Source organism: Lathyrus oleraceus, chromosome 1 (genome assembly GCF_024323335.1).
Source record: "Lathyrus oleraceus cultivar Zhongwan6 chromosome 1, CAAS_Psat_ZW6_1.0, whole genome shotgun sequence".
NCBI lineage: Eukaryota > Viridiplantae > Streptophyta > Magnoliopsida > Fabales > Fabaceae > Lathyrus > Lathyrus oleraceus.
Window position 1 is genome coordinate 3,919,636 of NC_066579.1, and position 20,874 is coordinate 3,940,509.

General features: G+C 31.5%; 1 protein-coding gene across 1 annotated transcript; it reads left to right on the forward strand.

Annotated features, from left to right (window-relative positions):
* The first annotated feature begins 14,188 nt into the window (after nt 1-14,188).
* On the forward strand, nt 14,189-20,874 carry LOC127117878 (C2 domain-containing protein At1g53590). Its single transcript, XM_051048038.1, has 12 exons — nt 14,189-14,734; nt 14,947-15,021; nt 15,555-15,698; nt 15,895-15,987; nt 16,104-16,235; nt 16,531-16,683; nt 17,262-17,303; nt 17,427-17,475; nt 17,664-17,756; nt 17,845-18,028; nt 18,457-18,580; nt 19,641-20,874. The coding sequence occupies exons 1-12, from the start codon at nt 14,609-14,611 to the stop codon at nt 20,673-20,675; spliced, it is 2,250 nt and encodes a 749-aa protein (XP_050903995.1). The 5' UTR covers nt 14,189-14,608; the 3' UTR covers nt 20,676-20,874.

Consider the following 20,874-nt stretch of genomic DNA (forward strand, 5'->3'; position numbering starts at 1 on the left):
TGTTATGTGGATGTTTATTATATGTGTGAATATAAGTTGTGAAGTGTAACTTGTGTAAGTATAATTATGTGAGGTGTTGTAAATACTTGTTAATGATTATTGAGTTGCGTAGTTTAGAGTGAGAACTACCGGTGATGCGTTAATTGCATGATTATTTACAGTCAGATGTGCGGAGGTAGTCATTGTTATATTATTGTTGTTGTTTTATTGTATGCATCATATGTTATCATTATTGTGAAAGAGGCGATTCACGATTTCAGGTGTGGGGACTATTGACTTGTCCCAAGCTCAGATAAGGGGCTTAAAGCTCAAAGAGGGGGCTTGAGGTTCAGATGTTGGGACCCCGTTCGTATGAAGAACCATTCCTAAGTTGATACCACATGCATATAAAGTTGATTTGCGATTTCGGTTCAAAGATGAGATCGTGACGAGCATTATCAGAGTTGAAGAGTCGAGCATTACATACATATTTGCATTGAGTTTTAGTTAGCTACTGATATGAGTTGACGTGAATGAGTAATTGATTATATGAGTTGATTAGAGTGTTTTATATGAGTTTATGTTATCGATGATTGTTGTGTAAATATATTACATGTTGATAATTATTGTTGTTGTTGTTTAGGCTACCCTTCCTGGTCTTGTGGTCTGAGATGATTGTGTGTTGAATTTCTTGTTGACATATAAAATTTCTCATTTTCCACATTTATGGTGGATAAAGGCTTTACATTTATCCACTCACAAAAACAACATATGGAAATAATACAAAAGAGGTGTTCTAGATGTAGCTATAACTTTCTGTCTTTTTTTCCGTATATAACTTGAAACTTTATCTCATATTTTTCTCTCAGATTTGGTATTTTATCTTTGATTGGCCTGGAATTAGAGCAAATATGCTAAATAAAGACAATCCTAATTTTCAAAGCTTAATGGGTTTATTTGGAAGTTCAAAGAGTTTGGAAGAGCTTATGTCTTGTATTTGGATGGCTATCATGTGGACTATGTGGAAATCTATAAATGGTAGAGTTTTCCAAAATCAGAATGTGGAATTAATCAAAGTTGTGAAAGATATTAAAATTATGGCATGGAGATGACTTCGGTACAAATCATCAAATTTTCATTTCTCTTTACCTTTGTGGATTGTTAATCCTTCTCAGTGCCTAAATATTTATTAAGGGATGATCCTTTGGTATATTTTATAGTTGTATATGGGTGTTTTGTTTGGTGTTGATAACTTCTCAGCAAATGTATCGATAATGTCACATTAATAAAAAAAAAATCCACATGGATTGTTATTTAACAAGACAATATTTTACAATGCGTAGAAAATACTAAATAGGAGTGGAAGTTTCAGGTTTTAATTGCGAAAATAAAATAAAGTGTTTTGTCAATAATATAAAAGCGGTCAGGTTGTGTATATAATCCTCTACTTCTCTATTGTTGATGGTATCGTCACTATAATTCCACGACAAACTAATAAAACCGCTATACTCAATCTCTTGGTGTATAGCTCAGTAATTTATACTGGAAGTTTTCTATCCTAGTCCACCAGCGTAAGCAAGATTAGGCAATGCAATAGATCGTTAATTCCTAAGCCACTACTCGATGTCTCATATCCATATTAAACTTACGTAAATACAACAATTGCCTCAGGTCCAACACATAGAATAATGGTCAGTATTACCTATATGCCCAAATTTAGATTAAAAGAGTATCTCATATAAAAAGCATTAAGAACAAGGTGCAATTCTATAGAGTTATAGTTCAAATTATTCATGCCATAGAAAATCAAATAGATCTCCCAGCAATATTAAAATAGGTTCATCAAACACAACCTAACCTAAAGATGATTAGCTACTCATAGTGAAAATTACAATACCAGCTACAAATAAGAAGGTTGTATGACAAATCCCTTGAAGAATTAGCCTCCAATGGCTTCAAATGCTCTCCAAATATGTTATTTGGTGCTGTAAACTCTTGCTTCACGTGTAAAATTTCAGAACCTTTGAAAAAGTATTAAATTTCCCCTTTTAAAGCCTTAACAATGGATCGGAACACGTTAGAAAAAGACTAGAAAAAAGGACCATCGTGTGCGTTATACCCTGCATCCTGCGATGCTAGCTTTACTTTAAAATCACGTACGATGTTGCGTAATGGTCTGCATGATTATTCTAGTAACTGCATATTTTTTGCCTATTTTCACCTGATTTTCACTAAGTCTTTATTTCTCCATACATAGTCATTTTTGCATCTTTCTTTGACATTTATTCTTTATTTTTGCTCCTCTTTAACTTGTTTTGATTCGTTTCTTCGTTGAAAATATGTAATGACAGAGTGTCATCAGGTGTCTTATGTAACACCCGAGGCCGAAGAGGGTTGTGGCGGTTGTAACGTCCGAGACCGAAGAGGGCGGGGAGTGGTCTCACGAATTCACATCGAAATGAGAGGATCCTGAGGTTGTGCAGGTATGAGACTGCATAGTTGAAGGAATACTTATAAGGATTGATTTGTACTACCTATACTAACAAGATGCATCTTATTTTTGATAGCCTAACAAATAAGAACTTCGACTAAAGAGGTTTGACTTAGAGTAATATTTGGATGGATGACCTTCTGGAAAGTTTCTCGAAAAGCGTGCGAGCAAGGGAAAAGCATGTTAAAAAGACTCGTGTTGGTTTGTGGGGTTAACCGGTAATTCTAAAAGTAGTCTCGGGCGTTACATCTTCGATTCTTTGACGTTAGGGCTCTATTTCGGAGCAAGCACATTTCCTTGCGCTTCGATTGAGTTTTTCATATTCAATTGTTGTCTCCCTGTAGATGGTTATACATGATAGATTAGTTTCGGTTGTTATGCTTTTTGTCTACGACATTGCAGTTGTGACTTTTTCTGGTTGGCCTGTGTGGTTCTTTCCATTGTGCTTTGAAGGTTTTTTTATATGTTTGTGGTGTTGTCATAACTAATTTATTAAGAAAGGTTTCTATGTACCAAATCAATTTTTGATTTATTTAGTGTTAGATCAGATAATTTGATTTGCCCATATCAGCTGTAGAAAGTGGGATATTTGTTGGTTCTATAAATTGTTTTTCTCTTCAATGTCTCATAGTTGGCATTAATATTTTGTCCTATTGAGCATTAAAGGTGTTTATTTTTTTCGAATCCTTTTGACGGTGACAATCTTTTAGTATTTAGCTCTTATTTTTTATAAGATTTCTTTGTAGTAAAAGTGGATATGGATGTTTGCTTTTTGGTTGATGGATAGTTGTTGCTTCTGCTTTTTCAGTTTGATCTTGTTTTTATGTATTTGTTGGTGTAATTTTCTTTTTTCAGGTTCTAATTTGTGGGGTTTAATGTTGGAGTCGCTTTGGTTTCTTGTGGGTTGTGGGTTGCCTTTTTGGCTAAAATATTTTTGTTGTAATTTGGTATTTCTCGTGATTAGCTTTCTTTATTAATTAAATTTGTTTTAAAAAAACAATACAATTAAGTTGACCAAGGACATGGGAAAAGGTTCAAAGATATAAAACCCTTATTTATTGAAGTGACATGGAACCACTAGTTTATGTAGTCTTTCATATAGTTTACGTGTCTAGTTGTCGAGTCTTTGACACTTGTCATATCCTTGTAATGTATTTGCATGGCCAACTTGTATTGTTGGTCAATAATATTCAAATCTCAACACATTTGATGCTATATTTATGTTTCCTCAATGATTTTTACATACACGATGGATTTCCTTCGTCACATATTCAGTGGCGGAACTGAGGGGGGACGTGGGAAGGCCACGGCCACCCCTCAACTTTTTATTTTTTTTAATTCATATATATTAAATTACTAAAACATCCTTATTTTAAATTAAAATTAATTTTTTTTTTCTTTTTCATTCAAATTTAGGTTAAAATACAGATAAGGTAAAAAGCGCCTACCTTTCCTTTCTTTCTCATATGGGTTTGCTACCGGCACCGGAATCGGAACAGATTAAAGTGATCAGCATCTAACAGGTAAAAAACTTTATTCATTCTTCTTTTATAAAAAGTAACAAATTAAAGTGATTGCTTGATTTGTGTTTTTGAGATTTTTAGGGTTTTTCTTTCTTGATGTGTTAAAATAATCTATATGAGGTTTATTAAGCCAATTCATAACACTGTAATTTACAAATATAATTATACACTGTAATAAGGTTTATTTAATCATTGTTGCTGCTAATTTCTAATAGTGAAGTTACCGGTATTTGAAAACGGATTAAAGTTGATTAATTAAGTTTATTAATTTTGTTCTCTTTTAATTTTTATGTTCTCTAAATTGATTTTTGGATCTGATATGATATTATAGGAAGAGTAAAGATGAATAATAGGAAAATTAATTCTTTTTTCAAAAGGAAAGCATGTGAAATTGAAAGAGAAGAGAGAGATGAAGAAATTATAATCCCGACATCCGAATCTGAAACAGTTCTTGAGAATCCAACAATTGAAGAGCATCATGGTTTTGAAAATTCTTTGGAACGCGATCCTGGAAAGCGTCATCCGATTTGGAAATATCCACCAAATCAAGTGGATGCAATACAAAGAGCTTATCTAAAATGGGGTCCATATCAAATTCATTATGAAAACTATCATTTGTCCGGTAACGAGGATCATTCGAGAAGGTTTCAACATACTTGGTTTAGCATATTTCCATCATGGTTAGAATATTCACCATCTGAAGATGCCGCATATTGCTTACCATGTTACCTTTTTAGCAAAAAACTAAGTGGATGTCCCGGATCACTTGTCTTTATTTCTATGGGTTTTAGAAATTGGAAGAAAGTTAGGAATGGAAAACATTGTTCATTTCTTAAACACATAGGGAAGGATCCTTGCTCACCACACAACAATGCAATGAAAGCTTGTCAAGACTTGTTGAATCAAGATGGTCATATTAGAAATGTTATTCAAGTGCAAAGTTCAAGTCAAAGAATGAATAATCGGTTACGACTCAAGACTTCAATTGACACTGTTCGTTGGTTAACACTACAAGCTTGTGCTTTTAGAGGTCACGACGAAAGTAGCAAATCAAGAAATCAAGGTAACTTTCTTAAGTTATTGAAACTTTTAGCATCCTACAATGATGAAGTTGCAAAAGTTGTGTTGGAAAATGCTCCACAAAATTGTAAGTATACTTCACATCAAATTCAAGAAGAGCTCTTGCAAATTCTTTCTAGTATGGTGAAAAAGAGTATTCGTGAGGAAATTGGTGATTCCAAATTTTGTATCGTTGTTGATGAAGCTCGTGACGAGTCAAAAAAGGAACAAATGGCTCTTGTATTAAGATTTGTTGATAAAGTTGGTTTAATACAAGAGAGATTTTTTGATGTGGCACATGTTAAAGACACCACATCTTTAACTCTTAAGGAAGCAATATGTGATATACTTTCTCGACATAACCTTGATGTTTCTAACATTCGTGGCCAAAGGTATGATGGTGATAGCAATATGAGAGGAGAATGGAATGGTTTACAAGCCCTCTTTATGAAGGATTGTCCTTATGCATACTATGTTCATTGTTTTGCTCATCGATTGCAACTTGCATTAGTTACATCATCAAGAGAAGTCAAACCTATTCATAAATTTTTTGAGAAGCTGATCTTTGTTGTGAATGTTGTTTGTTCTTCTACAAAGCGTCATGATGAGTTACAAGCTGCCCAATTAGAAGAAATTGCTTATTTGTTAGAGATTGATGAGATTGTAACTGGTAAAGGTGCAAATCAAGTTGGTACATTGAAACGAGCTGGAGATACTCGTTGGGGATCACATTACGATTCAATTTCTAGCTTGATAAACATGTATGAAGCAACTTGTTTAGTTTTAAAAAAAATTGCAAAAGATAGAGGGAGTTATGCTACACGTGGGGATGCAGATAGTTGTTACAATTACTTGAAGGCATTTGATTTTATATTTATTTTGCACTTGATGAAAGAAATCATGGGTATAACATATATGCTTTGTCAAGCCTTACAAAAAAAATCAAGATGTAGTTAATGTTATGAACTTGGTTCGTTCAACAAAACATCTTATTCAAGGTTTGAGAGAAAATGGTTAGGATATATTGTTTACTAAAGTGGTATCTTTTTGTGAAAAACATGGTATTGAGATTCCTGATCTTAATGATGTTCATTCAACAACAAGATTTGGACGCTCCCGTCTTGAAGAGAATCAAGTCACAATTCAACATTACTTTAAAGTTGAAATCTTTTTCACTATCATTGACAAACAGTTACAAGAGTTGAATAGCAGATTCAGTGAGCAGGCAATGGATTTGTTAACTCTTTCTTGTTCTTTATCTCCTAAGGATGGATATAAAGCTTTTAGCATTGATACTATTTGTTCTTTAGTTGAAAAATATTATCCTATGGATTTTAATGATCAAGAGAAGAATAATTTGCAATTTCAAGTCCAACATTTTCTATTTGTTGCTCGTCAAGCATCAAACTTGAATAATTTATCAACTATTCAAGAACTATGTTCATGTTTGGTTGCATCTGGACAGACTGAAACTTACTTCTTGATTGATAAACTACTTCGTCTTATCATGACTCTTCCCGTTTCTACGGCCACAACTGAGAGGTCTTTTTCAGCAATGAAAATTATTAAGACTAAGTTGAGAAACAAGATGGATGATGGGTTTCTTGGAGATAGCATGACAATATATATTGAAAGGGAGATTAGTGCAAGCATTAGTTCAGAGTAAATTATTGACGATTTCAACTCACTCGAAACGCGTAAAGCATTACTTTAAGGTAGTTTTAAGTCATGTAATTTAAATTTTTAGTAATTAAATTTGTATTTATTTTAACTTTAATGTTTTATTTAAAATACTATTTACATTTTATTTATAATTTTTATTTTACGTTAGCGGTGATCCCAATTTTTTTTATCTGACTCCGCCATTGCACATATTCAACTTCATTTTCTTCTAAAAGTAGCAAATTTGAATAGAAAAACATTTTATTTTATTTTGTTCTCTCATTTTTTCTATCCATTACAACGCTTTTAAAAGTTTTACCCTTTTGCTGAAACCTTTAAAAGCACTAGTTTCAAGATCAGTAGCCTCAAGATCATTTTAAAAGACACTATAAAACGAAGAAGGTAATGTTAACTTATGTTATAGGGATACAAGATAAGATATCTATTCGTAGAAAGTTTGTATTAAATAAAATAATTATAAAATTAATTTTAAATTTTTATTAAAATCAATACACAAATTTCAACACAAAATTACTTATTTATTTCTTATTTTGTGCTCATATGACACAAATTAACATTACCCTAAAAAAATTGTTATTAAAAGTGGAATATGACATACTGATACAAAATTTTAAAGAGAATTGAAAAATTATTAAAAAATAAACATGTCGTTGAAAAATAAATATATTATTAATTTTCAGTGCAAAAAAGTAAAAGAGTATTAAAACAGTTTAAATTTAAAATATATTGATTAATTTTGTGAATCCATTAAAATAAGGAGATAAATATTAGCCAATTTATTATTTTATATATTAATATTAAATAAATGATATCATATTAGACTACTCATTGAAAATTTTCCATTTTAATCATAGTAATTGTTATTAAAGATTAATTGAAATAGTTTTACACCATCACTTAATTATAGACGTTGGATATTAAAAAAAAATTGACTTTTATTTTTAAAATCTATAAAGTAATACAAACACGTAATGGTGATGAACCGACGGTGTAAAACTTTTTACACTGACAGCGTATAGTAATTAATCTCTATTTATTATTATCAACATTTTTTATGTTAAATAATTGAGAAAATACCTGATTTTTTTCTCAAGATCAAATTCAAATTTGATAATTTTCTTTAAAACAACACTTTAATTTTATATTAAAAAATATATACTTTCATTGTAAATATTCTTGAAGAATCCAATAATATTTTGGTAATAATATTTTAAGAGATTAATTGAAATACACTGTCAGTGTAAAAGGGTTTTACACCATCACTTAATTATAGACGTTGGATATTAAAAGAAGTTTGACTTTTATTTTAAAAAACTATAAAGTAATACAAACAGGTGATGGTGATGAACCGACGGTATAAAACTTTTTACACTGACAGTGTATAGTAATTAATCTCATATTTTAATCAACTTAACTATGAACTTAACCATTATTTACTCATTTCCGCTTTAAAATATTTGAAATATCAAAAACAAAATTTTCTATATATATCTAGAAGGAAAGTGACCGAAATTAAAATAAATAAATAATAACAATCAACTTATAAATAGAGACTTCAATATATTCAATTTATAAAGATGAAAAAATCGAGTAACAACTCATTCATAAAACATTAAATCAGGACTTGCATTACACTCCCAATGCATAATTATATTTTTAGTAGTTGATATTAAATAATATAAAAAATAATTTATTTTAAACTATACTTTCTACTTATATTTATTTGAGTTACATTTTAAAAATATATAATATATATTACTCAATTTATTAGATTGATATTTAATTAAAGTAAATTTTATCGTAGTAAAAACAATATAAAACTTAAATAAAAATACACCACAAATGCATGTATGGTAATCTGATTTTTATTAACTAATATTTTAATTGTAAATATACTAGTTAATTGTATAAAAGTTAATTTTGTTACATTAACTTATTATTTAATCATTATTTTCCCCTTTAAAACTTTTAAATAATACTGAAATATAATATATTTTGGATAATTGTCTTTTAATAATTTTTGAGGATTTCTTTTTCCAATTTCATTAATTATAAAAGCATTAAATCTTTTACAAAATTTTCAAAAGTTATATATATATATATATATATAATATATATATATATATATATATATATATATATATATATATATATATATATATATATATATATATAACACCAAAGTGTCAAATTTAGTATGTTCACACATCCGATAACTCTTTATCATGTATTCGTATAATAAAAATTAGTGTTAGATTGAAGTTATTATCCTATAGATCATTTCTATAAAATTTAATATCTATTGATAAAATGATAAATATTGTAGAAGTTTTTGAAAATTATATACTTTTTTATTTAAAAATATTTTTTTGTAACAAACATAAGTATAACCATTTTCTAAACACGTATTTTATTAAAAATTAAATTTTTAAATTTGGAAGATACACCCTATAGTATTATCATCTCTCCTCAACAATGACAATATTTTTTTCTCATATATTTTATAATCCTAATTGCGATTAATTATATTTGTTATTTTTTATGTTGATTTTCCTTCGACTAATGATATTAATATGTTAAAATTTTAGGGAAGCTCTAAAGTTTATCTTTTATTTATGATTAGTAAAATATCTGTGCGTCCACACGGGTAAATTTATTTAATACGATATTGATTTTATTTAAAAATAAATGTAGATTTGAAATAAGTTATTTAATTATAAAATAAATAATGATAAAAATAATAATTTTGTGTCTCAAATAAAGATAATTGTTAATTAAAATAAAATAGGTATTTTGATGAAAGTGGTCCATGAAAAAACTAGAAATTTTGACATTTAAAAATAAGATTTTTTTTATCTCAAATAATAAAAGTTAATAATTAAAATAAAATAAATATTTTTCTAATAGTGATATGTAAGATGAAAAATTAGTTTTGTATTTGACTATTGAGTATTATCTAATTTCGTAAAATAATTTCTTAATTTTATTAAAATTTAAAAATAATTAAATTAATATTTTTAATAATAATAAATAAATAGAATTGATTAAATTTATCGTAATAACAAAACTAAATATCAATATTATATATATTTATACACTAATAAATATTTAATATGATAATCATTTACTATAATTATAATGATTGGAATGAGGTTATGTGTCACTTGAAAAAAAATTGAGACATTTGTTATTTATTTTTTTAATTTTTTATTAGTGTAAATTAATGTAAGTAAAAGAGCAATTTAAGTAGTTTGGTGGTCCTTAATTTTAATAGAAAGATAGTTGATACTTAGAAAAAAAATAAAAAGGGAAAACAAAAATGAAGCGTTAAAAAATTAAAAATGAAGGTGAAAAAGTGTGGAGGAAAATGTGAAAGAGATTTGAAATTTAAATTAAAATAAGATAATGAATATGGAGAAAGTTGAAGTCTAAAAATGAATGATTGGAATGAGTCCATGTGTCACTTTGTGGTAGATTATATTGGGAAAAAATTAAGACATTAGTCATTTACTTTTTTAACCTTTTGGTAGTGTAAATTATTGTAAAGAAAATGACAATTTAGGTAGTTTGGTGGTAGTTGATTTTTAATAGATAGATAGTTTTTTTTGGAAAAGTCGATAGAATTTATTGAGCTTAAGAAAAAATGGCATAAGACATGTCAATACAACCAGTAATAAACAGATACAAAATCATCTTTGAGGCCACCAGAAACAAACTTAAAATTAGAATTAAAGTTAGAAAACTTGGGCCAAGTGACTTGCCAACAAACCTCTAAGCCGCTGCAGCATACCAGATGAATAAAATCCACTGCAAAAACATAAACTATTAAAATAACTCCCAAAACAATCTCCAATAATTTCAAGATCAAACACCATACTCGAACGTTCCTCCAAGTAGCCACCACCAACAATCTTGACATCTCAAAAATCAATGTTTAGGAACGAAAGCTTAACATAATTGATCGTCTGATGTTAGTCTACAAGAGCAACACAAGCAAAAACCGACCACACGCACCACTGTTGCACTAAAAAGTACCAAAACTCCTAAAGATAAAAACACAGCAAGCACATCCAGCAAAACTACCAAAACTTGAGAGTTGCGAGAGTCCAAGAACAGAGTCTGACAAAGATTTTATGCCAACCTCCCTATCCAAGCTAAACACGTTGCTCCTGATGGAATAACGCAAACGACCACTTACTACAGCCGCACAAAGAACACCTCTGAACGACCAAAAGAGTCCTACCTGACAGCAACTTCTCAACACCATCATAACACAATGACACTTTCCTGTTGAAACACTACATATACTCGAAGGCGCCCGAACGCCCACAACGACATTGCACTAAAGCCCTAATCCAAAGTACCTGATACTAATCAAAACATCACTCTGAGACACACTCTAGGATGAGTGAACCACTATGATAAGCTTTCAGACATCTTGCTTTATTTGAACCGAAACCACTTCCAAAATACAATTTTCACCCCTTCAACCATTATTTCAATGTTTATTTCCTTATTTTTAAAAATCTTTTCATTCACAGCCTTTCATATTCTCTAGATGCTCGCGAACCATATCGCCTCAATCTTCGAAGGTAACTAGTGACCTATGCCCAACAAACCTTCAAACTGTACGAGATGCTGCCAGCCAACATTATGCATGACATAACTCACTCCCAACCATTGGGCTATACAATTTCATAATATTGCAAAAATAGGGCACTCCAAAAAAAGTGAGAGACTGACTATTCACTGCCACACTCTCCTATACACCTATTCACACAGTGACCGATCACTTCCCTTTTAACAAGGTTATCTTTAGTTGGGATCTTATTTTGAACTAATCTCTAAACCAACCCTGTCACTTTTGACATAATCGCCTTATTCCACACTATAGACCAAAGAATATTAGAAAAAAATTGAGGCTCCGACATAAGCCTCTTGTAAACCTCTTTTACTGAATATTCCTCGACCTCTAAATGAGGCAAATATTCTAGACCTACTCGATTTATATCCTTCCACTAGACTAATATATCACTACCCCATGAATTTAACATGTCATTTGAAACCCCGTATTTATTGACCAACACCTTATACCATATACTCGACTTTTTTGTTTTAACTTTCCAAACCCATTTGCCTAGTAAAGCCTCATTAAATGCCCTTAAGTTCCTAACCTACAATCCACCTTCTTCTAAAGGCCTACACACTTTCTTTGAAATCACCCAGTGAATTTTTCTCTATTCTCCGACACCCCCATAGATTTTTTTTGAAGATAAATTCTAATTTAGAGATAATACTTGATGGGGCCTTGAAGATAGAGAGATAGTAAACCAGAAGTGCGTACAAGACTGACTTAATTAAAACAACCCTACCTCCAAAAGATAAAAATTTATTCTTCCATCTTGCTAGTCTATTCTTCATTGTTTCAATCACCTTTATCCAACTACTTATCCTCGTCGGGTTTGCCCCAATCGGGATGCTGAGAGGAAAATATCCAATTCTACAATTAAGAACCCTTATGCCTCTACGATCCAACCTTGAGATACGTTAATTCCTACCAATAGACTCTTTTGGAAGTTAACCTTTAAACCTGGCATCGATTCAAACAACAACAAGTTTTCTTTTATGATTCTAATATTTGACCAATGTTTCTCGCCTATAATTAGTGTATCATCCACATATTTTAGGTGACAAAACTGGTCATAACCCGCGCTCAAATTCGTAACCTAAATACATACCCAACTCACTAGCTTTCTTCATCAACAAACTGAAACTTCAACTATGATTAGGAAGAGGAACGGGGATAACGGGTCCCCTTGCCTTAACCCGTGGCGCATCTTGAACTCCTTAGTTGGACTTCCGTTTACGAACACCGAAACGGTACACGAGTTTAAAAATTCCTTGATCCACTTGATCCACTTCGGATGGAAACCTATTTTTTCCATAACATAAATTAAAAAGTTCCAGTCAACCGAGTCATATGCTTTTTCAAAATGTACTTTAAAGAGGACCGCTTCTTTCTTCTTTTGCCTAACCTCTTCTACAACTTCATTTTCAACCACTATCCCGACAAGAATTTGTTTTTTCGGATATAAACGCGGATTGGTTCTCGAGATTATTGTATTGTTCTCCTTCTTTAATCTGTTGGCCAACACCTTGGATATAATTTTGTAGATGCATCTTATAAGCGATATTGGACGAAAACCTGAGATCTTTTCGGGGCTGGTTTTCTTAGGTATAAGGGCAAGAAATGAGCAATTTGCTCCTTTCACAAACCTGTCATGCACGTGAAAATCACTAATCACCCTTAGAAAATCACCATTGATATCCGACCAAAACTCTTTTACGAAATCAAATCCGACTCCATATAATTTAGAACTTTTAGATCCTTCTCACTCCCAAACCGCTCTACGGACTTCATTTTCTGAAAACTCACGAACCATATCTTCGCTAACCAATTCATTCAGCACATTGAATTGAACATGGGCAAAAATCAGTCTATTTCCCCCCATCAACCGCAAAATGATTCTGAAAGTAAGAATGAATAACATTTTTTATCTCAGAAACTTCTTTCAACCTTCTTCAGCCAATTTCTATCGATAACATCTCATTTTATTTTATTTTCTTTTATTAATGTAACCATGATGAAACTTTGTCTTTGCACCTCCTTCTCTCAACTACCGAATTTTTTATCCTTGCCATAAAATACTATAGTGGAGGTTAGAAAGTTTGAGCAACTTAGTCGACACTTCTCTCTTTCGAGATGTCTCCTCTGCGGACAAGGTCGAAGTTTCCCCTTTAAGTTAAAGAGAGTTTAGCTCCTCTTTTACCTCTATAGTCTTTCCAGCCAAATTCTAAGTGTGTCTTTTGTGCCATTCTCTTATCTTCTCCTTAATCAGTTTCAGCTTTTCCCTGAGAATATACATTCCCTAACCTTCCAATTTTAAATTCTGCTATTTCTTTCTAACTAGACCGGTATACCCCTTTAAGTTCTTCCAACAATTTAGCATACGAAACGACCTCGGTCCCCAATTTTGACTAGACTCACACAACATTATGGGGCGGTGATCTGATAGACCTTTGTCAATCCCCATTGAGTGCTTTCTGGCCACCTTCTAAGCCAATCTTAAGAGATAAGAGACCCGTCCAGACGACTCATCGCGAAATCGTCTGCTCTAGACCACATGAATTTCCTACCCCACAGCGGTAAGTCAACCATCTATGACTCAACGATAAAATCGTCAAAAACTTTGGTCTATACTCTTCTGATAATTTATCGATTGTTTCGTTAAGATAACTCAATTGATAGTATTCAAATACATCCGTTGCATGGACGTGAGTTCCAATCCCAACATTATAATATTGAAAAAAAAATGTGAAGGTATCACATGAGACAACTTTACATTTAACGCTTCATTGTTAATGCCATTTGTCTTCCCGTTACTTCCCCTCTACGTCACCGTTTCACATTTCCCAAATCATTCAACTCATCCTCAATGGGACCCTAATTTGAACACTCTATCATCAGCATTACCCTCTCCACTTTCTCTATCCATTATTCAATTCAATTTCGTCATTCTTTTGACCACCATTTCATCTTCTTACCTTTACAAATCCATTTTCAACAACACTTCAATTCATTTCCACTTTTAGGGTTTCACCATTTTATCATTCATTTCCTTTTTCGTCAACTAGGGTTAACTCTAAATCACTCACCTTTTTCAATATATGATATTTAGGGGTTTCCCTCAATAACGCGGGTTTTCCGCGTTGTCGGCTTCAACTTTGATCTTTCCAAATTTATATAAACAGAGGACTAAGCGAATTGATTTCACTTCTTGGATTTGTTTGTGTTCAAGAGATTATTATTGTTATGGATATAACTGAGATTTCAATCTTGCATCATGTTGGGATTGTTTTGATTTCTCTCTGGTTGTTATCTTCATTCGATTGTTGTCATGCTGCTTTTTATTTTCTGGCTTTGGTCTATCTTTATCTGGTGAGGATTCATGCTTTTGCTTTTGAAATTTTTGATTTTATTGTTTTATTGTTATATGTTTTTTTGGTTATTGCTTTTTTTGATTGAAACAAATATTATAGAGTGCTTATTCTCAGTGTTTGGATCTGAAGTTTTTAGTTTATTATAAATGATAGAGAAAGAAAAGGTGGTGAATATTCTATTTTCTTACTTTGTTCTTTTTCCTTGGAAAGGTTCATGAACGTTATGTTACAAGGCTAAGGAAGAAGTTGCAGTTTGAGGAGAGGAAACAATCTAATCAAAGAAGGGTAATCATTCTGCTGTTTGTTTGATTGTTGATCTTTGAGTATAATGGGAAAATAACAAGGTTCAAGTAAATGAAGATAAAGAAACTAATATCTAAAAGATTAAACAATTCATTTAACTGTGTAGAAGAATCGGACCTTGAGTGAAGGCGGGAAGCTAAAATCGAACAATTCATTTAACTGTTGCTGTGTTTTGAGTGGATCTTGTCAATAAGGTTTTTTAAAGGATATGAGATATACGGATTAATGTTCAGGTTTTTTGGTGTCTTTGGTGTAAAATGATTTTGCACCGACATCTAATGAGAACTCATGATATTGCCACATAATCCCACTTGTAACCGCTAATAAAAAATAACCACAAGGTGCTTGATTCTCATTGGACGTTAGTGTTAACTAGTTCACACTCACAACACATGTTTTCTCTTTTTGTTATCGCTGTTTTAAGAATTATCGGGGATGTGGTGTTCTAATTGCAAATGATGTTATGTATATTAACTAATATAACTTGCATGATGATGGTCTTTCTTGTGCTTTAGGTGCTTTCTGATTCCGAAACAGTTAGGTGGTTGAACCATGCTGTTGAAAACATATGGCCTGTATGTATGGAACAGATTGTGTCTCAGAAGATTTTACTCCCTATCATACCTTGGTTCTTAGACAAGTACAAGCCTTGGACTGCTGTATGATTCTACCTTTCAGTTATTTATCTTTGCTAGTGCTTGATTAAACCATTTTGTTATTAATTATGTTTAAATGTTATTCCTTTTCCTTTTTCTTCCTTTATATTTTGGTCTTTTTTTGCCCGTCTCTTGAGTGTAAAACTTTTCCTCTGATTGTGTATGTTAAGATATTAATGTCAATATATTATATTTGCAGAAAGAAGCAGCTGTTCAACACTTATATATGGGAAGAAACCCGCCTTTGATTACTGATATCAGGGTACTTCGCCAGAGTGATGATGACCACTTGGTATGGCATATTCTAAACCATCAGCATATAAGGACAATGCATCGATGTTCTGCATCAGTATATGCAAGTGAAGATTGTTTTGGTTTGATTCCCATCCTTCGTTGTGGTCAATGCAGGTTATGGAGTTAGGAATGAATTTTCTCACAGCTGATGATATGAGTGCAATACTTGCTGTGAAACTAAGAAAAAGATTGGGCTTTGGAATGTCAACAAAGCTGCATATAACGGGAATGCATGTTGAAGGGAAGGTATGACTGAAGTTTCAATTTTACTATGACTCATTTGTTGAACATGTTATAATGAAGTTCTCTTACTGACTATTCATTTACTCAATAAAAATGATGTATTTAAGGTCAAATACAAGATAAGCAAATAGCTGAAATTTTGTGTTGGAAATTCAAAATATTAAACATGCAGTTTGATTCTTACAAATTATCATCTGTATTCAACAAAGAAGAGTAGATAAGTGGTTCTTTTTAGCAAGTTAGGAGAGAAAAAGGAATGGCTTAAAATTTGAATTATTTATGCTTGTTCTTTCTATAGGTCTTGGTGGGGGTAAAGTTTCTCAAGACATGGCCTTTTCTTGGCCGTCTGCGTGTTTGCTTTGTCGAGCCTCCATATTTTCAGATGACTGTTAAACCTATTTTTACTCACGGGCTTGATGTGACAGAACTTCCAGGAATTGCTGGCTGGCTTGTAAGTGTAAATATATCTTATATTTTGCCGTAGCGTTTGTTTCAGCTTTTTCTAAAAATAGGTTTAAAAAATATATTTTTGTTTAAAAAAAATTTACAAAGAATTTTAAAATAAATGTTTAAAATGAAAAATTGGTTTACATAGTTTTTCATAAAATGTTATTTTAGATATTTCACTCTTCTATTATATTTTTTTTGGATATCAAAATTTCAAAAAATCACTTAAGTTTGAAGCCAATTTGAATAGCTTTTCATAAAAATCATTTTTGATATATATCTTTTTAAAAAATTATGTGATTTTGGTGATATGTTTTAATTTTCAATAATGTATGTTTATCTTATTGGATGTCAAAAAATAGTCTTTTTAGTTTAGAAAAAAATGAGTTAAATATACTTTTACTATTTTGATATTTTTTCTTCATAAAAATCGATTTTGAAAATACAAATAAAAAATCTATTTTTTTAAAGCTAAAACAAACAGACCTTATATTTTGCAGAATTAGAATAATTGTTTTATTTTCATTTTTGATGTTCTTATGTGGTAATTAATTTGTAGTTATCTTGACTTTTCTTTTTCAGGATAAGCTTCTGTCCATTGCTTTTGAACAGACCCTTGTTGAGGTGAAATATGTTGTGTTTGTTCTCGTATTGCTATTTTTGTATATATTTATATGCCTTTTTCACATCTTTTATTTGTTTCTGATGATGGAAACCTGTTATATTTAATTTTTAAAACTTTTGCAGCCTAATATGCTGGTTGTTGATGTTGAGAAATTTGTATCACCAGAGCAAGGTATTTTTGTCATGTTTTTTCTTAGACTTCTATAAAAATACTTAGTGAATGGATCACACTTTCATAACCCTCTCTAGAATCTTTATGAAACAATTCTTTCAGTTAAATATAATTATAACCTATTCTTGAAATATTTGTTTTACAATTTTTATTATGAAATACTCATTTATCCAAAAATTCTTTTATAGAGGCTTGGTTTAAAGTGGATGAGAAGGACCCTGTTGCTTATGCAAAATTAGAAATTATTGAGGCAGCTGACATGAAGCCATCAGATTTAAATGGTTACCATCCCTTTCTCTGTAATGATGATTTTTGTCATTCTCTTCTATATGTTGCTTTGTGAGTAATCTCATTTACAATTCATTTCAGGACTAGCCGATCCTTATGTGAAAGGTCATTTGGGCGGATATAGATTCAGGACAAAGATACAAAGGAAAACACTCGCTCCCAAATGGCTAGAGGAATTTAGAATTCCCATCATAACATGGGATTCTAACAATGTGTTGGTTATTGAAGTTCGAGACAAGGACCGTTTCTATGATGATATCCTTGGGTTTGTTCCTTTCTTTAACATTGGATTTTGTATTATGCAGCTTTTAATATACATTTTCTTTGTTTTATTTTGTTTCTTGAAACAACTTCATCTCAACTATTATTATATCAACCTTACTATCTGATGAGAAGTTCTATATTGGATGAGATATAACGTGAATGTGTTTATAAATGGTGGTTGGTCCTCACCTTACAACACAGTTTTGTAATTGTTGTTGAGTTAGGCCCGACCCAAATTTTAAGACTATAATTTAGTCCATGATTTTAAATATGTGGTTGCAATTGATTGACCGTGAATATATGAAATTGATTGACTCTGAACATAAACCTCTTCAGAATCTGAAAATGTCCCCACCACTTTAAATTGATTGACTGCGTAGCCTTTATTCATTGTGTATTCATCAAAACAAATGTTACTCTGTTTTGCAGGGATTGTTCTGTGAATATCAATGATTTTAGGGATGGGCAAAAATATGATAAGTGGCTGCCACTAAAGAATGTAAAAATGGGGAGACTGCATTTAAGAATAACAGTTTTTGAAGATAAGGAAAAGGTAACTTCCCCCCTTCAATTATATTCACATGTAGGGATATTATCCAATAAAGTGAAACATCTATTCTATCATAGTATATTAAAACAGTCTCTTGAGCCTATATGTTGACACCTCACATAATAATAATTTCATATTTAATGTATCATCAATAGCCAATAATTAAAATATATTATAACTTAATTCAAGTATATATAGTCATGTGATTCTATATGTATACATGCAAAAAATTCAGAATTCTGTTTTTCAAGGAAGTTCAGAATTCATAAAATGCTAAAAGTCAAACATTTGAAACCTCTAGTGAAAAAATAATATAAGTTCACATAAAACAGACTAACAGAACCTCTATTGAAATAGTATTCCACTCCATTCGCCGGTAATTCGCAACTAAATAAAACAAACTCAACAATTTGGAAATTGACTATAACCAAGAGTTACAATAATTCTACAAAATGATTGTCTTCACACTCTTATTTTCAAAATTATAAAGCTTACATACCATGATTTCAAATAAGATTGTACTACTATACAGATACACAAGCTTTACACCATTGTATTTCTTACATCATCATTCTCTTCAAAAGCCACTTAAAGAGGTACATTGTTTCAAACTATCACACTTGAATTAATAATAACCTATTTCCTTTCTTCAAAATGACAAGAAAAAGAAGAATATAAGTGGAACAAAAGGATGAGGAAGAAGAAAATTGAAATTTCGAGAACAAAAAAAAGAAGAGAATCAACATATCAGAAGCTCGTATCTTCTCACTTTACTTTTGCGTGTTATAAACTAAATGTTGAAAATAATTACATTGTTGTCTACATACGGAAACTTTATTGTCATTGATTTATGTTAATTCGATATTTCAGTTATAAAAAATATATATTTACAATACAAGAAGTATAAAATATATATATCAACACCCAATGCTGTCACACTAGTTATTATATAATACTGAAGATGAAAAGGAAAATGGTTCTCTGGTCTGCATGAAGAGCTACAAATTCCTACTAATGTTTTTGATCTGTTGTTGTTGATGTGTGATTTCAATTTAATGTACAGGAAGCTGATACTGCATGTAACCAGGAACCAATAGACATTGGAGAAAGAATAGATTCTTTTGGAAATGAGACCACAAAAAAAAGTTCTTTCTCGTCCGTTTCATCTGACAAATCTCCAAAAGTAGCAGATGACTATGAGCCTATAGAAATTGAAGGGCAAAAGAAGACAGGAGTTTGGGTCCACCACCCAGGAAGTGAAGTTTCCCAAACCTGGGAGCCAAGAAAAGGGAAGAATCGACGCCTTGACACAGAGATTCACGGGGAGCTTAATGATATATCTAGCAACTTAAATAATCCAACCGTATCTGGATCTTTGAACAACGACAGCAGCAGTCCTGATGATAATCCCGAAGATAAGCATCGAATGAAAACCGTTAGGAAAGGCCTACGCAAAATTGGTTCTGTATTTCGTAGGAGTCAGAAAAAGTATGAAAGATCAAGTTCAATTGCTGAGGACATTCAATCTCCACATGATAACATTAGATCAGTAAATGCATCTAAAGGGGTTGGTGTGAAGTTTGTTATGGATGATAATATTGCTGGCTTTTCGGCTGGTAAGATTCAGGTAGAAGGTGGATCCACTGAAGGAAGTGGTTGTGGTCCTGAAAGCCCGGCAAAGAGAGATGTCAAGGACATGGCAAAGAATGTTTACAAAAATGCAGAAAAATCGGCTCGTAGCTTAAAACACGTTCTTTCTGGTAAAGCAAGGAAGTCTAAAGGTGATTCAGTGGCAACCCTTCAAGAAAGAGAAAATGAATCGGACACTTCTGGTGATGAATTTCTTTCACCAATTGATGTAAGAACTCCAGTTTTTTCCCAGCCCATTGCCCCTAAAAGTGGTTCACCCAAATCCAATTTGACTGAGGTGTATAGTGTTCCATCCAACACCAAGCCCGAAAAGGCATGCTCCCCAGAAAAGTCTAATGAAGAATTTGTTAAGTGTGGTGAAAACGAGGAAATGGTAGCAGATAAAAGGGTTGTTAGCAGTTTAGCTGATTCGAAGAACACAAATACCAAACATGACACCGACATATAGTTGTCAGACACGTTGATATAGTGTACAGTTTTTCAAGTTATTTGTTATTGTATGTTATGTGATACTCTGGTTACATCCAGAGTAGTTTTTGTTGTAGATAGGTTTCGGTTTCATAAAACACGTGTATGCCACAAGTGCTGTTGGTCTTGTAAAGGATTGTAAATAGCTTTTACATATACAAGAGAAACAATGTCTTCAA